The sequence below is a fragment of the Clytia hemisphaerica genome, unplaced genomic scaffold (genome assembly GCF_902728285.1).
Source record: "Clytia hemisphaerica strain Z4C2 unplaced genomic scaffold, Clytia hemisphaerica genome assembly, whole genome shotgun sequence".
NCBI classification, from domain to species: Eukaryota; Metazoa; Cnidaria; class Hydrozoa; order Leptothecata; family Clytiidae; genus Clytia; species Clytia hemisphaerica.
This window is the reverse complement of record NW_027103704.1, coordinates 788,790-804,156: the sequence shown is the minus strand read 5'-3', so window position 1 is coordinate 804,156 and position 15,367 is coordinate 788,790. Positions and strand designations below refer to the sequence as shown.

The window sequence follows — 15,367 nt, the reverse complement described above, 5'->3', positions numbered from 1 at the left end:
ATTCAATATTTTTGTCGAAAATTCCGCAAATTTTGAATATCTTTTACTAATTCCGAAATTCCGCAAATTTTTTTGCTAAATTCCGTTTTTCCGCACTCAAATTGTCTAATTTTCCGTCTCCGTCAGAGAACCCAATTTCCGTAATTCCGTCTAAATTTTCGCCAAATTCCGCCACTCCGTCCGAAAAAAGGGCCGATTCCGCTCCTCCGCCAACCATGAAACCCCCCCCTATTTAACTTAGAGACGATCTTATTTCTCGTAAAAGTAATTTGCATCGTGCAAAATATTGCAGCTTATCCAACTATAGCTACATAATATATTATAAATGTTATTTATCCAACATCCAGTTCTTATTGTTTGGTCAAAACTGTTGATGAGTGGACCAAAATGTTGGGAATTTTTTATATCTCGGTCTGTCTTTGAAGCGTCACTATGGCTCACTCTAATGTCAAGCACAAGTAAATACAGTGGAAGAGAAAAACACCCTTGGGTAGTATTTTGTGCAAATAATCTGCCAAAAAAGCTTCAATTAACGTTAGGTTAGAGATTTCTAAGCTAGGTTAGAGACTTGTTTATGGTCAACCTTGTATCGTGACCCAGTTCGTATGTTACAATGCCCTTCTGTTCTGAAGTAAACGAAGCCATTCTGTTGGTTATTTTTTAAGATTACGTCAGATCAAGCCAATGGGATGGCATTGACTGGCTTCAGAGCGGAACAGTTATGTGTGACCATGAACTAATAGAGTGGAATACATGATTCTTCTGAGTTCCAATACATCCAGTAATAATACAGTTTTTTTTATTCTTTAAGTGGGCCTTTTAAGTGTAATTTACTCTTTATTGTACCCCCCCTTTTTTTGGGTGGGGGAGGGGGGCTGGGATTCTCGAGTTATTTTTTCCGAGTTATCTTGCCGAGTTATCTTGCCGAGTTATTTTTCCGAGTTATTTTTCCGAGTTATTTTGCATGTGACGTCATAATTTCAGTTTGTGACGTCATTATGACGTCATTATGACGTCATAACAAAAATGATAACTCGAGTATTTTTTGAGATTTTAATTTGTTTTTATTAGCTCGGTTATTTTTTTTGTCTTTAATTTTTCGAGTTAAAGAATCGAGGGAAAAATAACTCCTCCTTGGACTACAAGCGAAGGTGCAATTAAATCCATATTAAAAAAAAACAGGAAGTTGTTTTGTCTTTTACTGTAGCATTAAATATCACACACAAAGTAAATTTTCCATGTCAGATTTAAAACCATGCATTCATAAAAAGGTAGAACTTTAAAGAAGTATCAAAGCTTAAGGCAGAAAGTCATAATTACAACAAATTACTAACAGGATTCTAAATAATACATAAAGCTATTAAAATCAAATTCCTGTTCACCTATTTTTAGCTTTCCTTTCAAAAATGAGGGCTGTCCTGTATGCTTTTAAGGCGCGCCGCACTCATTAAAAAATCATACAGTTTTTTTATCCAATCAGCTTAAAGAGGTATTCAGGTAACGCGAAAATGAATAAAAGAAGATAATTGATTCACTTTTGGCAAACAATAACATCCTCCCAAGTAGAAGCTACTCATATTGTAATTAACAAAAAGTTCCTGACAATAATTCAACTTCCACCTTCCACTCAAGCGTGAATCTTTGATCAAGAAAAAAAATGGTTTAATTCCGTCTGTTTTTTCTACCTCCGTGGATATCCGTAAAAATGCTGTTGCTATGACAATATAATGGTGGCCTGGCTACCTCACTGTATCATTTTGAACTCGATTATTTTGAAAATATCCGAGTTAAAGGGTGATATATCATGATGGTTTGATGAGACAAGAGCAATTATGGTAGAGACGCGAAAAATGTTGTTTTTATGTCTGTGGAATTTTTGACGATGCAATTACCGCAGTCATTTTAAGATTTCATATTGCGTTTCCGACATGCCTTGAAAATGAGAATCTCTGCTTGTTGTAATATTATTTGGTCGAACTTTTCTTCTTCAGCATAATTTTCTCTTGGGTGCTTTGGATACACGAGGTCATTTTCTGTTTGTGTATTGTTTATGGGATAATGTATTGTTCTTTTGTTTTGTATTGTCTTTCGAACTACATACTGTGCAGCATACCTACCACAATGCCAAAACTAGTTATTAAATTTAAACTACTTTAATTATCGCGTAAAAAAGCGAAAAGAGTGATTTTTCTCAAAAATAAAAGATTGTTCAAGTCAGAATTTTTGATGAGGGTTTTTTCATAAATGACACTAGACTGGAGTGTAAGAAGGCTTTTTCTGGCGTTTGGAATTCAAAATAAAAAAGTAGGTATTTTAATAGAATTCTGACAACCTTTATCCTTTTACTATTTTGACTTTTAATTCTCTTTTTTCACTGTTTTTTGTTAATTTTGTTTCTATTTCGGTGTTTTTGCCGGTAAACCACTGTGAATGTTCATTGATGTCTTGTAATATAGGGGCTTAAGAACAAAAATTGCACAAAAAGGGGTTTGTTTTAAGCATAGACAAAATGTACGACCAAATAAAAGAATAACATCTTTTGATTAAATGACATGAAAAATTTAATCGAATTTTTTTTTGATGATCTGCGATTTTGATTTGGCATATTTGTCATGAGAATTGGATTTGTGGGTTTTTTGCTTTCAAAAAGCAGTTTCGTGATATTTTTACGTATTTTGGATGTAAAGATTTGATTTTTGTGTGTTAAAAATGGCTAAATTTTTATTAGTTTTCTTTAAATTCCTGCTGGGAATCTTGCTGTTTCCAACGCAGTTAATACAAGTAATGAGAGTTTAGTAGCAATTAAGGTTGGTACAGCTGATGTGGGTATCAGCTAACTTATCAAACTAACTGACTGGGAATATAAAAATCGTATTATTTATCCCCCAGAGTTCAACTTGCTTATGACTAACTTAATTTTGAAATGTGACATGGACCCCCGTTGGAACCCCTTACCACAACAAATGCCCATCTCTAACCACAGCAAACTCTCATTCCCATCAAAAGCAATTTTATGGGCAAGCAATTTTAAAAAGTCCAAAACTCCAAAAGTTTTTGTGCTCTCTTCCTTCACTTAGTTATTTCAACGATATTTTATTACAGGGGACAGATAAATCCAAAAATTGCCTCCCAAGTTTGCAATGATTAAGGTCGGCACACACTGTGACAGGGCATAAGAAAGGGGTTTTTATCCCATTGCGCTCCTTCATTTTCATCCCACTCAAAATGATGCTAAATGTCACAAGGTCACTGAAGCCAGAGAGTTACGAATTGAAGTGCACAATGATTTCAAATTCATTTTATCCGCTTCAGGCTCTTCCATTCGGCTCTTCAGGGTTCTTAGTTTCGAATGAAATAGTAGAATATATATCACCAGTTAAGTTTTCACCGTGGTGATATCACGCACCCATGTTTCGGAGTATCTGTGACCCAATTGAGATTTTCTATCCGATAAAAGGAAGGAGCGAGTAGGCTAAATACATAATGACAATGGGCTTTTCCAGAAAAAAAACCGTATACCCCCTGTTGAGGAGGTCCATTTCCGTTCCAAGGAGGTAAGGTTTGATATGTGGCGGAATCCCATATAGGGAGATACATAAATCTGTCAAAAAAAAACTGGAATTCCATGGGGGTAGCCTTTTAAAGCCAAGTAAAATTCAGAATTCCAGAGGGGTTTAAACCTGAAATTGCCTGGAATTCCAGGGGGTTACAGCATTTCCAGCCAAAAAATGATGAACCTCCTCAACAGGGGGTATACCGTTTTTTTCTGGAAAAGCCCAATGAAAATAGAAAACCTTTTAATTTAGTGGTTGGTGGTTTCAAATTCTATTATCTACGGTTGAAACACCCAGGAAAGTACGGCTCTAATGTTTTCCAGTGGTAGTATTGAAACAGAGAGGGGGGCTTCCATAGACAAGGAAGGGCTCATGATATTTCAAACATCACGGGAGCTACCTACCATATTGTTTTCCTTCTGTATAGATTGTTGACAATCTTACAGTGATACGAACTTTCCGGTTCGGGCATTTTAGGTGCATTTTAAGACGTTTTAGTTAACAGTTTTATAGGACTTAAAAGGAGCTTTAGTGCATGGATTCTCCTGAATTCAACATTGAACGAGTATGTTTTTCCATCTGAGTCTTCAGGACCTGTAGCTATGCTACCAATCACAATTTTTAACTAGCTTTTTAAGCTAAAAATGACAAAGTGATTCAAATTATTCCCGTTCTGTCATCAAACTTAATATAGAGCAATGACTTAAAAATAGCTTACGACTAGTCGTTCAATAATTACACCGCCCCTTGTGTCAGAGACATTTGGAGAAAATAAAATTGTATGTTGCAATGCTTAAGTAGGTAAGAATTGATCTAAAACAATCAAATTTTAATTGAAGGTTTTATAACCTCGCAAAATGTAATTCATTTTTGGCCATTTTTTTTATACAAATTAACAAAAATGTGATCCTCCCCATATCAATTTGCTGGAGCTATTCGTTCCATTAGTATTAATTAAAGACCAATTCTAGACTCATTAATCTCATGCTGGGATCAATATTTTTGGCGTGCATTTTTGTTTACGTGTGTGATCTGTGTTTGTCTCTTTCCTTCCTTCTTCTTGCTTCCGGGATACCGCATACGTTACGTAGAGGCACCATGGCTTTTTCCTCTTATTTCCCGTTTTAAACACAATTAAAATAAGAACGTCTACTGTATCAAATAATTAAAGATATATCATGCCGGGAGTGCTGAACAGAGGGTGAGATGTCAGATGTCAAAAGTTAACTATAAATTGGTCAAGAACCATGTCCAAACTATAGAACGAAACTAACGAATCTAAAAAATGGAATGTGAAATGTGTTATTCAATTTTGGTTCGATACACCTTGATAATCTTTAAAGACTTCAAGGACTATCATTAAAACTTTATGCACCCCTTTATCTATCCCCATGTAGGAATTGGAAGATAACTGCACGACAAACTGAAGGTATCACCATTTTGTTTTCACCCAGCTGGTACACAACGTTTTTTCAACGTCCACCTAACGTCATATGAACGTCGTGAACGTTAGATAAACGTCGAAAAAACGTTGTGTGCCAGCTGGGCAAGGATGATTTTCTTGCTGTGTCAATTATACCCAGGGGAATCTTTTAAACTAAACCTAATATCTACTTAAATTTTTAAGAAATTCATTGCTGTTTTGGAGGTACCCAGAAAGTAGACTTGAGGCACACTTTGGTACAGAATACGAGGACACTGACTCTGTCGATAATGTTTTTTAGTCAAAATATAAGTTTTTAGGGTTAACAACTTTAGGAACATTTCCACGAAAAAGCAAAGGAAAAATACGTAAGTTTGGATGAAATACAGTAGAAGTGTAATACAAGTCCCGTCTGTTTATCGACTTTAAAGTCTCTCTAGTAACAAATCTTATCATTTTAGGTTTTTGGCACCAACCTTTTTAAGTACTAAGAGTGCAATCAATCATTCAATTAGTGATTTTTCACTTAATCTTTTACCGTTTGCTTTTTAAGAAGAAAAAACACCAGTCGCCAAATTTATCTCTTTGATGCGCTAGTTTCGCTGAAAAAAAAAATAACAAAAGAGATAAAACTTCGCGATGAGTGTCTGCAAATATCTTTAACTGAACAAAAACGGTACAAAATTTCCTGCACGGAGTTTTGTTAAGATAACAGATTTCGTTTGATAACAGCCGAATTGGTTGAAGATTAAAAAATGGTTTAAATTTAGGTTAGGTGATATTAGTAAAATGTTTCGGTAATGCTATTAGTAAAATCGCTCATTGAATGCGCTTTGACTGAAAGAATCCGGTGAATTTTTTTTAGCTAATCAATTTGTCTATTCGCTTATTATTTCTCTCTTGTTGCATTGCAGCATTAGATAAAAGATTTTTTTCTGCTTTCTTTTAGGAATTAACGGATCAAAAAAGATTTCTAATTGCATTCAAATGACACATACCCTTAAGGTATTTTTTGTTCAAGGCAACGGGACTCTCAACGGGATTTTCAACCGTTATTAAATCTAATTTTGAGGTATATCTACCTGCTTGGTGTTACTTTAATGAATTTAAATGGCAATCAAACTAAACCAAACTTACAATCCCTTTCGTTCATTCACTCCAATAAAACAAAACGAGAATTGTTCCCGTTATATTTTTCCTGTCCTACACATTCCTAAGTTTCGAAATAAGATTTCGAAATAAGAGTTTTTTTATTGTTAGTACTTTTTAGTCGATTTCAAACTTCACACCCCTGTATCACTGCTATTCCCAAGTTTAGTTGGATATGGCGTTGCTCGCCCTTTCATACCACCTTTTTTTAGCACAGCTATAAAAACGACGATCGCTAATTGACATTATAAGGGCTTGAAGTCGGGAGATTTTGCATTAAAGGGTGGGTTTTATAGTTTTCCACAATGGCATACTATAATCATGTCAGATGATGTTTAAGACCAAATTTTTAATTTAAGCCGAAAAATTTGAGTGAAGTTTTGTGTCAAATGACATGGTATTAAATTCAACAGCGCAATACAGTGAAATAAACGGAGTGTGGATTAACCGTTGGAAGTTTTTTTTCTCTTGTATGAAAATTATTTTTGGGAGGATTAGCAGAATACTATGGACTGATACCCAGTCTCTTTCTTCCGTTCGATGATAAAGTTAATTCATTAGGATGGATCGCATTTAATTAGCTTTTATTTTTGTCATATTTTTTATAATGCTACCATGACTCTCCATTTCAACAGCATTAAGACTAAAGTAATTGGTTAAAATACAAAAAATAGGAGAATTTAATTCGTTAACAATCGAGTATCACACACAACACAACATTTGCAATAAAAACATGGAAAAAATAGATTTTTTTAATCTATTCTTTTGAAAATATCATGCATTTTTTGTCAGCGCTAAATTAAGATGAAAATGTAAAGATAAGAAAAAAAGAGCATTTTTTAACAAAAGGACTGAAAATAGCCGCGATTTGTAAGTAAGAAGGGAAGGGAAATCGTCAAATTATATGAACGGTATTAAAGAGGGTTTAAAAACTTGCTAATCAGTTCTTTTAAGAAATTCTTTTCTCATTATTGCCAACCACTCTTTTTAGCGCACAAAAGTTCTTATTGTCATTCGGGTAACTTAACTGGTCTGTTTTTCTATTAAAAAAACATTTTTTTAATATTCTTTTTTTTTTGCGTTTTATTGTCAAATTGAGAAAATCGGACCGGGGGATTTGAGCCTTTTTTGATTTCATTTCATTTGACGATGAGGTTATTTTTGACTTTTAAGTGAAGTAATGAATTCGTTTAATTCATTGATGGTAGTGATGTGAAGTGGAGGTCAAAAAGCAAAAATGTTTTGAGACAGACTTTATGTTTATCGGTTAGTAGTTTGCGATGTTCTTCACTGATATGTTTTTTCCTTATCTGTGCTGGAAGGAGAGCAAAGTGCATTTAAAGGACGAAGTGAAACTTTAAGATTGATAGATACGTTAGTCAAAGTCTTGAATTTGAAAAAAGAGTACTTAAAAACGCAAAGCCAACTTTTATTAGAATTCACGGTTTTTTTCATTGTAATGTAGAAAAAAATCCTAGACATAGTTATCAACAAGGATTTTTTTTCTGCGCTTTGGAATTTAAGAACGTGTTAACATTTTCTCTTTCGTAAACTTGAGTCGTATTCGCGTTTTGTTTTTAAGTTTCTTATTTATTTTTTAGCGAAATGAAAGGAAAATTCATAAGATGTATGACATTTGGTTAAAAAGTCGTGAAATAAAAATAAAAAGAAGGAATAAGGATAAAAAAAAGTGGTTTTGGAAATAAAAGTGAGGTTGGAAAAAGGATTTTTTGCTTAAATAAAGTGTTTTTTACCGTATTTTAGTTATGTTGAAGGAAAGAAATTAAAGTTAAGAGCTAAAATCGCTTAATAACCTGGATTAAATAGCTTTCCTTTGAAGATGTCCCTTTCGCCTGTGATGAAATCAAATGAAAAATTTTTAAGTCTCAAAATTTTTTCGTTCTTCATACTTAATTTCGTAGATTTTTTTCTTTCGCCGTGTTTTTTTTGTACGCTTGAAAAAGTTTTTTTTTTTTTTATGAAAAAAATATTCTCGATATTTTTATCATATGTAAGGGAATTTTTAACAAGTTTTTAAAGAAAGTCTATTGTAAGATAAAGTAAAAACTGAGTGAACAATTTTAGTTTTTGAATCATCACCATCGTAATTTTATTGAATTTTGAGAATTTATTATTTTTATGTTTAGCTTAAATCTCTCTAACTTTTTAATAAACACCGTTTTTTATGTGGTGTTATAGATAAGTATACTTTAAAATCGACTTTTGAAAAAAAGTAGAATTAGTCGCGATGACAATAAAAAATGCAAAATTCATCTAAAAGGCCTTGATTTTGAAATACCGCTATTTTCACAAGTACAAAAAAGGAAAGAAAATCATTCTAAATAAATCAAAATCTTTTTTTGAAATAAACTTTTATTACCTTTATAATTAAGGTTTAAACGTCATTTTTGTACAGCATATTCTGAAAAGAAATGACCTTTGGTATAGTAGGTTGATTAAGTTTTTNTGCAATCAGCAAAATCATCAGTTAAATATTTTCCACCGAATTTTTTTATTTTATTTTTTTATTAGTACTTGTTAATTGATTTAAAACTCTACACCCCTGTATCACTGATATCTCCAAGTTCAGTTAGATATGGCGTTGCTTGCCCTTTAATCGCCACAACACTTATTTCCCATTCAGAACACGTGACTCGTGCGTTTTTCAAATAAAGGAGCTTCTGTTCTGCGGTTGCAAACTTCGTTTTACTTGGAAATTTAAAATAAATTCCCGAATAAAATAAATTCACCTCAAAAAGAGGCAAATTATTGTTCATTTTAAGATGTTTTAACGGTTTAACGAGTTCTTTACGGTCTTTTTAAACCCGACGAATGTAAAATTTCATGGAGTTTTTTGTTGTTGTTCATTAAAAAGGTGAATGGTTGAATCAATAAAGGTCTTTATGTGGAATAAAAAGGTCTCAAGGTGTAAAGTAAAAAAGAAGTATTTTACGAAATTTTTACTGTTTTGCAAATTCACTTTGGAAGGTAAAATTCATGCTTCCAGTGCAAATGGCACACGCACTAAGTTTTGGTACCGTTGTTGTAGTAAAGTTTTTGTTTGATAGTTTTTTTGTGATGATATCTTTTAACAGACAGACCCTCTTTTTCATTTTGTATTTTCAATAATATTTCTATTTCAAAAATTTGCGATTTTTTGGTTTAATTTTGAAATAGTTTCTCGGTTTAATACTTTGTTTCAATCTTCCTCGAAAATATTTTAATATATGTTTTCCTTTTCCTTTCTAATGAAACTCTCTTTTTTTTACGTGTAATAATTTCCCTTGTTTTTGTTTTTGTATATTTTTTCAGTCTTTTCGCCCAGCTGGAAGCCTTAATACTGGACAAGTATTTTTCTCGTTTTTTGGTCTAAATTTTCTTTCTTTTATATCCTTTATATCATAAAAATGCGGAATAAAATTTAAACGATCTACTTGTAGTATTTTTTTTGCCAATCACTGTTGAGTTTAGAGTAGCCCCTTCATCAAATTTTAATGAGTCTATGAAAAATTCGCGTTTTTAGTACGGTTTGCATAGTTCCGTTAAAAAAGCTCGCTCTGTATAAAAAGGATGAGGAAGTAAAATAAAAATATTATAAAAGAAACATTTAAAAGTAGATTTTAGTTCGAGGGAAGGCTTTATTATCTAGAAAAAAACGCAAAGAGATTTTTTGGTCGTATTTTGTACTTCAAAGGTAAAGAGAATTTAAATTTAAATTTCTTCTTTTATTGTCTATGTTCACTAACGATTTTTTTGCGTTTACTAAAAAGTTGACTTGGGTATAAATTATTGATCACCAAATCTTTAAGTATTCGCTTGTTTTTTTTGTCAACCTTAGATCTCAATTTTTCAAGTATCTTCTCTCGAGCAAGCTTGACTTAAGTTAGAAATTTTACTGTCAGGCAAAAAGCTTATTTTATGGAATTTGTCATATAAAAGAGAAAAATTTTGCGGTCATCTCAAATTTAACTTGACGAAAGTTTTGTGATAGAAAAAAAGTGATTTCTTTTTTTAAATTAGATTTAAAACCCCTTCTGGTTTTCAGTTTAAAGGTAAATTGATATCGACAATAAGTTTATGCACCAAGATACCGAATTTCAACAGTGTGTAGGCTATTGAAAGAATTTTTAATGCAGGCTATTGTGAGGTCAGGCTACATATTAATGATATGTTTGGCTTTGGTTTAATTTTGAAAGGAGGCAACCATTGAGTTTATTGGTTAATTATCGCTTAATTTGCCGTTACAGTCGCACAATATATTTTCAATTGTTCTTTAGAAATTTTACGGTTATAAACAAGGTATTTCGATGTTTAAATTTGAATTGGTTTTTCTCAAGCTCCGAGATGTGACAACGTTAGAACGGAGTAATACGAACAAAGTCTCTGAGATATGAAAAACTATATTTTCGCGGTTTTGAATAGAATTACAGTTTTCTATAGAGCAAGTTAAGTCAATTGATACTTTTTATGAATTCAGATTTTAGTTGAATTGAATGTAGTTCATATTTCAGCATATTGTATTCTCGTTTCGCGAAAATAATATCCTCTAAAAAGCCACAGAGATTTTAACTGTAATGGAATTTAACTATCTTTTGTTGAAAAAGCGTAAAAAAACGCGAATATAATAAAGTCTTTGTTATAAAGATTCTTTGTCTTTATGCTAAAACAATCCAATAACGATTTGTTAACTTTTTTGTACTATTACAGAAAAAGAAAGAAATTGTCGAAAAATTTCGTGGTTTTTTTTTGTTATGATGAAGGAGCGTTAGCAGTAATCTGCTGTGGAAACTTCTTTTTTCAATCTTTGCTAATTTGTTAAAAATTGAACGTAAAAGAGGGAATGAACAAAGAATTGTTATTTTTTTCGCTGTATTTTATTTTTTTGATATTATCACTTATCTGGTTTTCACAAAACTAAAAAGAAATGGGGTCGCTAAAATAAGTTGAACTAAACTCGAACACAAGAAATGAATTTTTATTTAGTTTTTTACGTTTATCTTCAAGTAAAAACCACAATCGCAAAATAAGAGAAATTTTCTCGATTAGAAAAAAAAACTGATGGTTGTTGGTCCTCTTGATTCTGATTATATTTGAGGATGGGAAATAAGTTTTTCTAAAAGACCAAAAAAGAGGGAGTTTTTACTAAAATTATTTCGCTAATTTCCTTTTGGTTTATAGGGTTGATTAGATCGTTTAATGAAGTGGGATGTGATTAAAATGGTCTTGAAATGACCGTCATGACGGTTTTATTCAATTTTATGTGTGGCCTTGGTTGAGGGTGACACTTTCTTCAGATATTCATGCCTGCTGCCAAAAGATGTGGAGATTTTGAACGCAATTCTACTTTTCTGACGTAATTCTCTTTTTTTCTCGTTCACAGCAAAAGAAAACAACAAATTACGACAATAACACAACACGCACCAACTTATGACAACAAAGCACAATGTCGGCAGCAACCATTGCATTAAGTGCATTACCATCCATGTTGAATGGTGATTTATCGACTCCGTCACCACCACAAATCGCCGTCATTGACGATCATTACATTGATTCTGACGAAGTTGAAGAGAACCAATCAACGAATCATATCGACAACATTGAAGACGCAGACCAAACGTCACGTGATTCTCCATCTCTGGTCGAGCGACCTTCCATGTTATCCGATCGACCTTCGATGCTATCGAAACCGACATTTGTAGCACGACCAAGCATGTTAGGAGAAGGAGCAGAAGATTTATCCCGTGATATGGACGATGATGACTCCAGTTCACATGATGGAACCTCAAACAACAACACCGTTAAAATCCCACACAAACGTGGCAAACGAAAGAAATATCAAAAGTACACGCCTGAAGACCGAATAGCTATCGGCAAATACTGTTTTGAGCACGGACCAGCTGCTGCACGTAAAGCCTTTCAAGGTCGCTACCCAGAGATGAGTGAAAGTGTGACAAGAGGTTTTCGTGATAAATACAAGCAGATGATCGGGGAATCAGCTGTCTATGAGTTCGAGCAAAGGAGACAGAAAGAACTACAGAACAGTTACACAGCTCCTCCTCGTGGTCGCCCACGCAAGTACAAAGTCACCGATGAAACCAATAAACCATACAATGGACAGATATCACCTCCGCTCAATACACAAGTTGTAAAGGACGAATATGCACGGTATCATCAACGAAATGGCGAACGCCCGGCATTCCCATTAGAAAGCACCCACAGACGCCCGGCCTTTCATGAAATTGAAAAGGATCACCCACGATTCATGAAGATGACATTAGAAGATCAATTAAGAATCGGTCGATATTGCTCGCATCATGGCGTCATGAAAGCATTGCAAGAGTTCCATAAAGAATACCCTGGGATCAGCGAATCGATCATTTTCGATTTCCACAAACAATATCAACGCCACAAACAGGAGCAAGACCTTCAACAGAGACGCGCAGGATATCGATCACCACCCAACACGCATGTGCATGATTATCCTACGCAACCACAAGTGTTTGTCTTAGAAGGTGATCAAATGACAGGACCAGGTTCGACAGGTTCCGCCAAAACGAATGGCATGGTTTCACCACGTGGCGATGAAGAGCGAACATCTAATCACAGTTCGCCTTCTGTTTCACCAAAACAACATCATCCACCAGAAGAAAGAAGACTTTCTCCTCCTTATGCACGTTCACCACGAAGTGAAAGTGAGTCTCCACCTTACAGACCATTCGAACATCCACCTCATCAAAAAGAAGAAGGTGTTGAACGTCATCGCTCACGCTCGCCACCCGTGCCCCGCCATCGATCTCGATCTCCGCCTCACAATAGATCACCATCAATGCGCTCTTCTCCGAGCATTCCACATAACGCAAATTCCGCCATTACATCACATCCATCCGTAATTGCACCACCTATCATACACTATCCAAGACCGCGGCCACACTCACCTAGACATCATTCACCACCGCCGACTTTCAACGGTCACCTCCATCGCTCGATTAGCGAAAACGCCCGACTCCGTGAATATGACGTAATACCACCACGCATAAATGGTTACGCGGCTGTAGAGTATCCTTATGATCGCAAAGATTTGATTGGGAAACCGATTGGCAGTATAAACCCACAAAGTGGGCGAAGCAAACGATTCAAATACCAAAAATATACACCCGAAGATCGGTATAATATCGGGAAACTTTGCAACGATATCGGATTAGGTGCTACAGTGAAAGTATACAGAGAACAATTTCCACGCTTGAACGAAAGCGTTGTACGCACGTTTCGTAATAAATATAGAGAACTTTTAGAGAAGGGAGGAGGTATCCCAGCTACCGAGACCATCGAGCGCAAGCCAAGCCGTCGATCAATATCAACTTTAATTGAAGGTGAAGTTGTCTCACAACTTAAACAATTTCATTCTTCACAAATTGAACTAAGTGAGAATTTTGTGATTGCTGTTGCAGAAAATATCATGGCAACCAAACACCATAAAGAGGCTGAAAACATTAAAGGAATTATTACTAAAGAATGGGCAAACTCGTTGCTGTGGAAACATAAATTGTTAGACAAACCATCTGGTAATGTACAAGGGGTATGTTGTGAACGATGCAAAACTATTTTGGTATGTCCGAAATGTCCAAATTAAAACTTTAACTGTCCAAAATATAAAATTTAGTTTTAGTTTCTCATAGTTATATGATAAATAGATGTTTTTTTTATTTTTATAGAGTTTTATTCTATATTAGCAATTTTTCAACTCAAAAGAATTGAAACTTTGCGACAGGGATAGATCAACTAGGTTTGAATTGAACTTTTTAGTGTTTGGTAAATACCGTTCCATAAAGAAGTATTTAGACGAAGCTGTAAATAATTTCTAATTGCTTTTGAATTCAAGGTTCGCAATTTTTAGAAATGTTGACTAAAGGTTTAGCGAAATTCTACTTTGAGCTCATAGGCAGGATATTTCATTTCCATTTTTCATACTTTTTTCAAATTTTTTTATAAATTTAAAAGTTAGTGTTTTTCTCATTTTGAAAACGTGTACATAATATTGTTTTGTTAAAACCAAAAAAGTAATATGGTAAAAGTGTTCAAAATATACCCAAATTTTACTATAAGTGCTCTCAATCGTCTACATGATAATGGCAATGGTGTATCCCGAGCAACTTGCACCATTTTTTGGCCGATTTAAGAAAATTTCTTAATTGAGAGTGATTTTCATGAATGGCCCCTTGTCAGTAGGTTCGGCTGAAAATTTCTGCATTTACAATAACACACATTTAATTTGTCGTTCTTTAAAACCATAATTTGTTTATCTTTGTATGTAGCTGTATGTAGTAATAAACAAAACAAGACGACTTAAAGTCGAAAATTTCGCATAATACTTGAACATCAACGACGAAGACGCGTGAAACGTGACTCCTGCAGCATTATGCATTTTGAATGAAGCGTTACACAAAATATAGAGAATGTATTGTACACACAGGTCATAGATACCCTGTTTCTTTTATGAAAAATCTCAATCCATTAAAAAAAGATTCCTTAAATAATGCGACTAAAGAATAAGCCCTATAAAGCGCAAACAAAATCTTTCTGCAATATACTTGAGAAAAATAATTTTAAGAAAAAAGGAACTTTTCATTCTTTGATTCCAGAAACCTCATTTTGTGCTTTGATAAAGAGCAACTTGTGATAAAGACTTCTTTCACTTGCGCAAAGTTTATATAAACTTCTTTCTATAAACAGTAGAATTTATCTAAAATTAAATACTATCTTCGCTTTCTGAAATGAATGATGGCCCACCACCATCAAAATCATTGGACTTTTCCAAAAAAAATTGAATATGGGATATGGGGGGGGGGGGGAGGATATAACATTTTTTTGGAAATTTACCCCCCCCCCCCCTTGGACATAGTGACTTTTGATCCCCCGGACAGCAGGTCTAAACCCCCCCCCCCCCGGACAAGCATCAGTTGACCCCATCAAGAGCAAGTTTACCCCCCCCAGGACATTGCAAATTTTGTAGATTGTTCACTACCCTCCCTCTCCGGACACTATATCCTCCACCCCTGTCCACCCCCATGTACGGACATTTTCTGGAAGAGCCCATTAAAGGCAAAAAGCAGTTGAATAGTTGAGCTCCAGCTTCTGGACTAGAAAATGGCAGGGTAAAAACTAGCCAACTAGCCAAAAGAAATAATACTCCTCGAGATTAAACTTTGACTCCTTTATAACTGCTTTAAATTGTATCTCATTA

The 15,367-nt window shown here is 34.3% G+C and overlaps 1 protein-coding gene across 3 annotated transcripts; it reads left to right on the top strand.

The window, feature by feature from the left end:
* The first annotated feature begins 2,203 nt into the window (after positions 1-2,203).
* LOC136804066 (serine/arginine repetitive matrix protein 1-like) lies at positions 2,204-14,363 on the top strand. Of its 3 annotated transcripts, none has more exons than XM_067060804.1 (2): positions 2,204-2,304; positions 11,507-14,363. In XM_067060804.1, exon 2 carries the CDS (start codon positions 11,570-11,572, stop codon positions 13,754-13,756), a length of 2,187 nt encoding a protein of 728 aa, XP_066916905.1. In that variant the 5' UTR covers positions 2,204-2,304; positions 11,507-11,569; the 3' UTR covers positions 13,757-14,363. The 3 variants fall into 3 exon arrangements, with proteins under 3 accessions (XP_066916905.1, XP_066916907.1, XP_066916906.1); XM_067060806.1 differs by lacking the exon at positions 2,204-2,304 and adding an exon at positions 7,337-7,392; XM_067060805.1 differs by lacking the exon at positions 2,204-2,304 and adding an exon at positions 9,783-9,820.
* The last annotated feature ends 1,004 nt before the right edge of the window (positions 14,364-15,367 follow it).

Excerpts from the sequence above, each read along its gene's own strand:
- LOC136804066 (XM_067060804.1), top strand. The coding sequence starts at position 11,570 with ATGTCGGCAGCAACCATTGCATTAAGTGCATTACCATCCATGTTGAAT.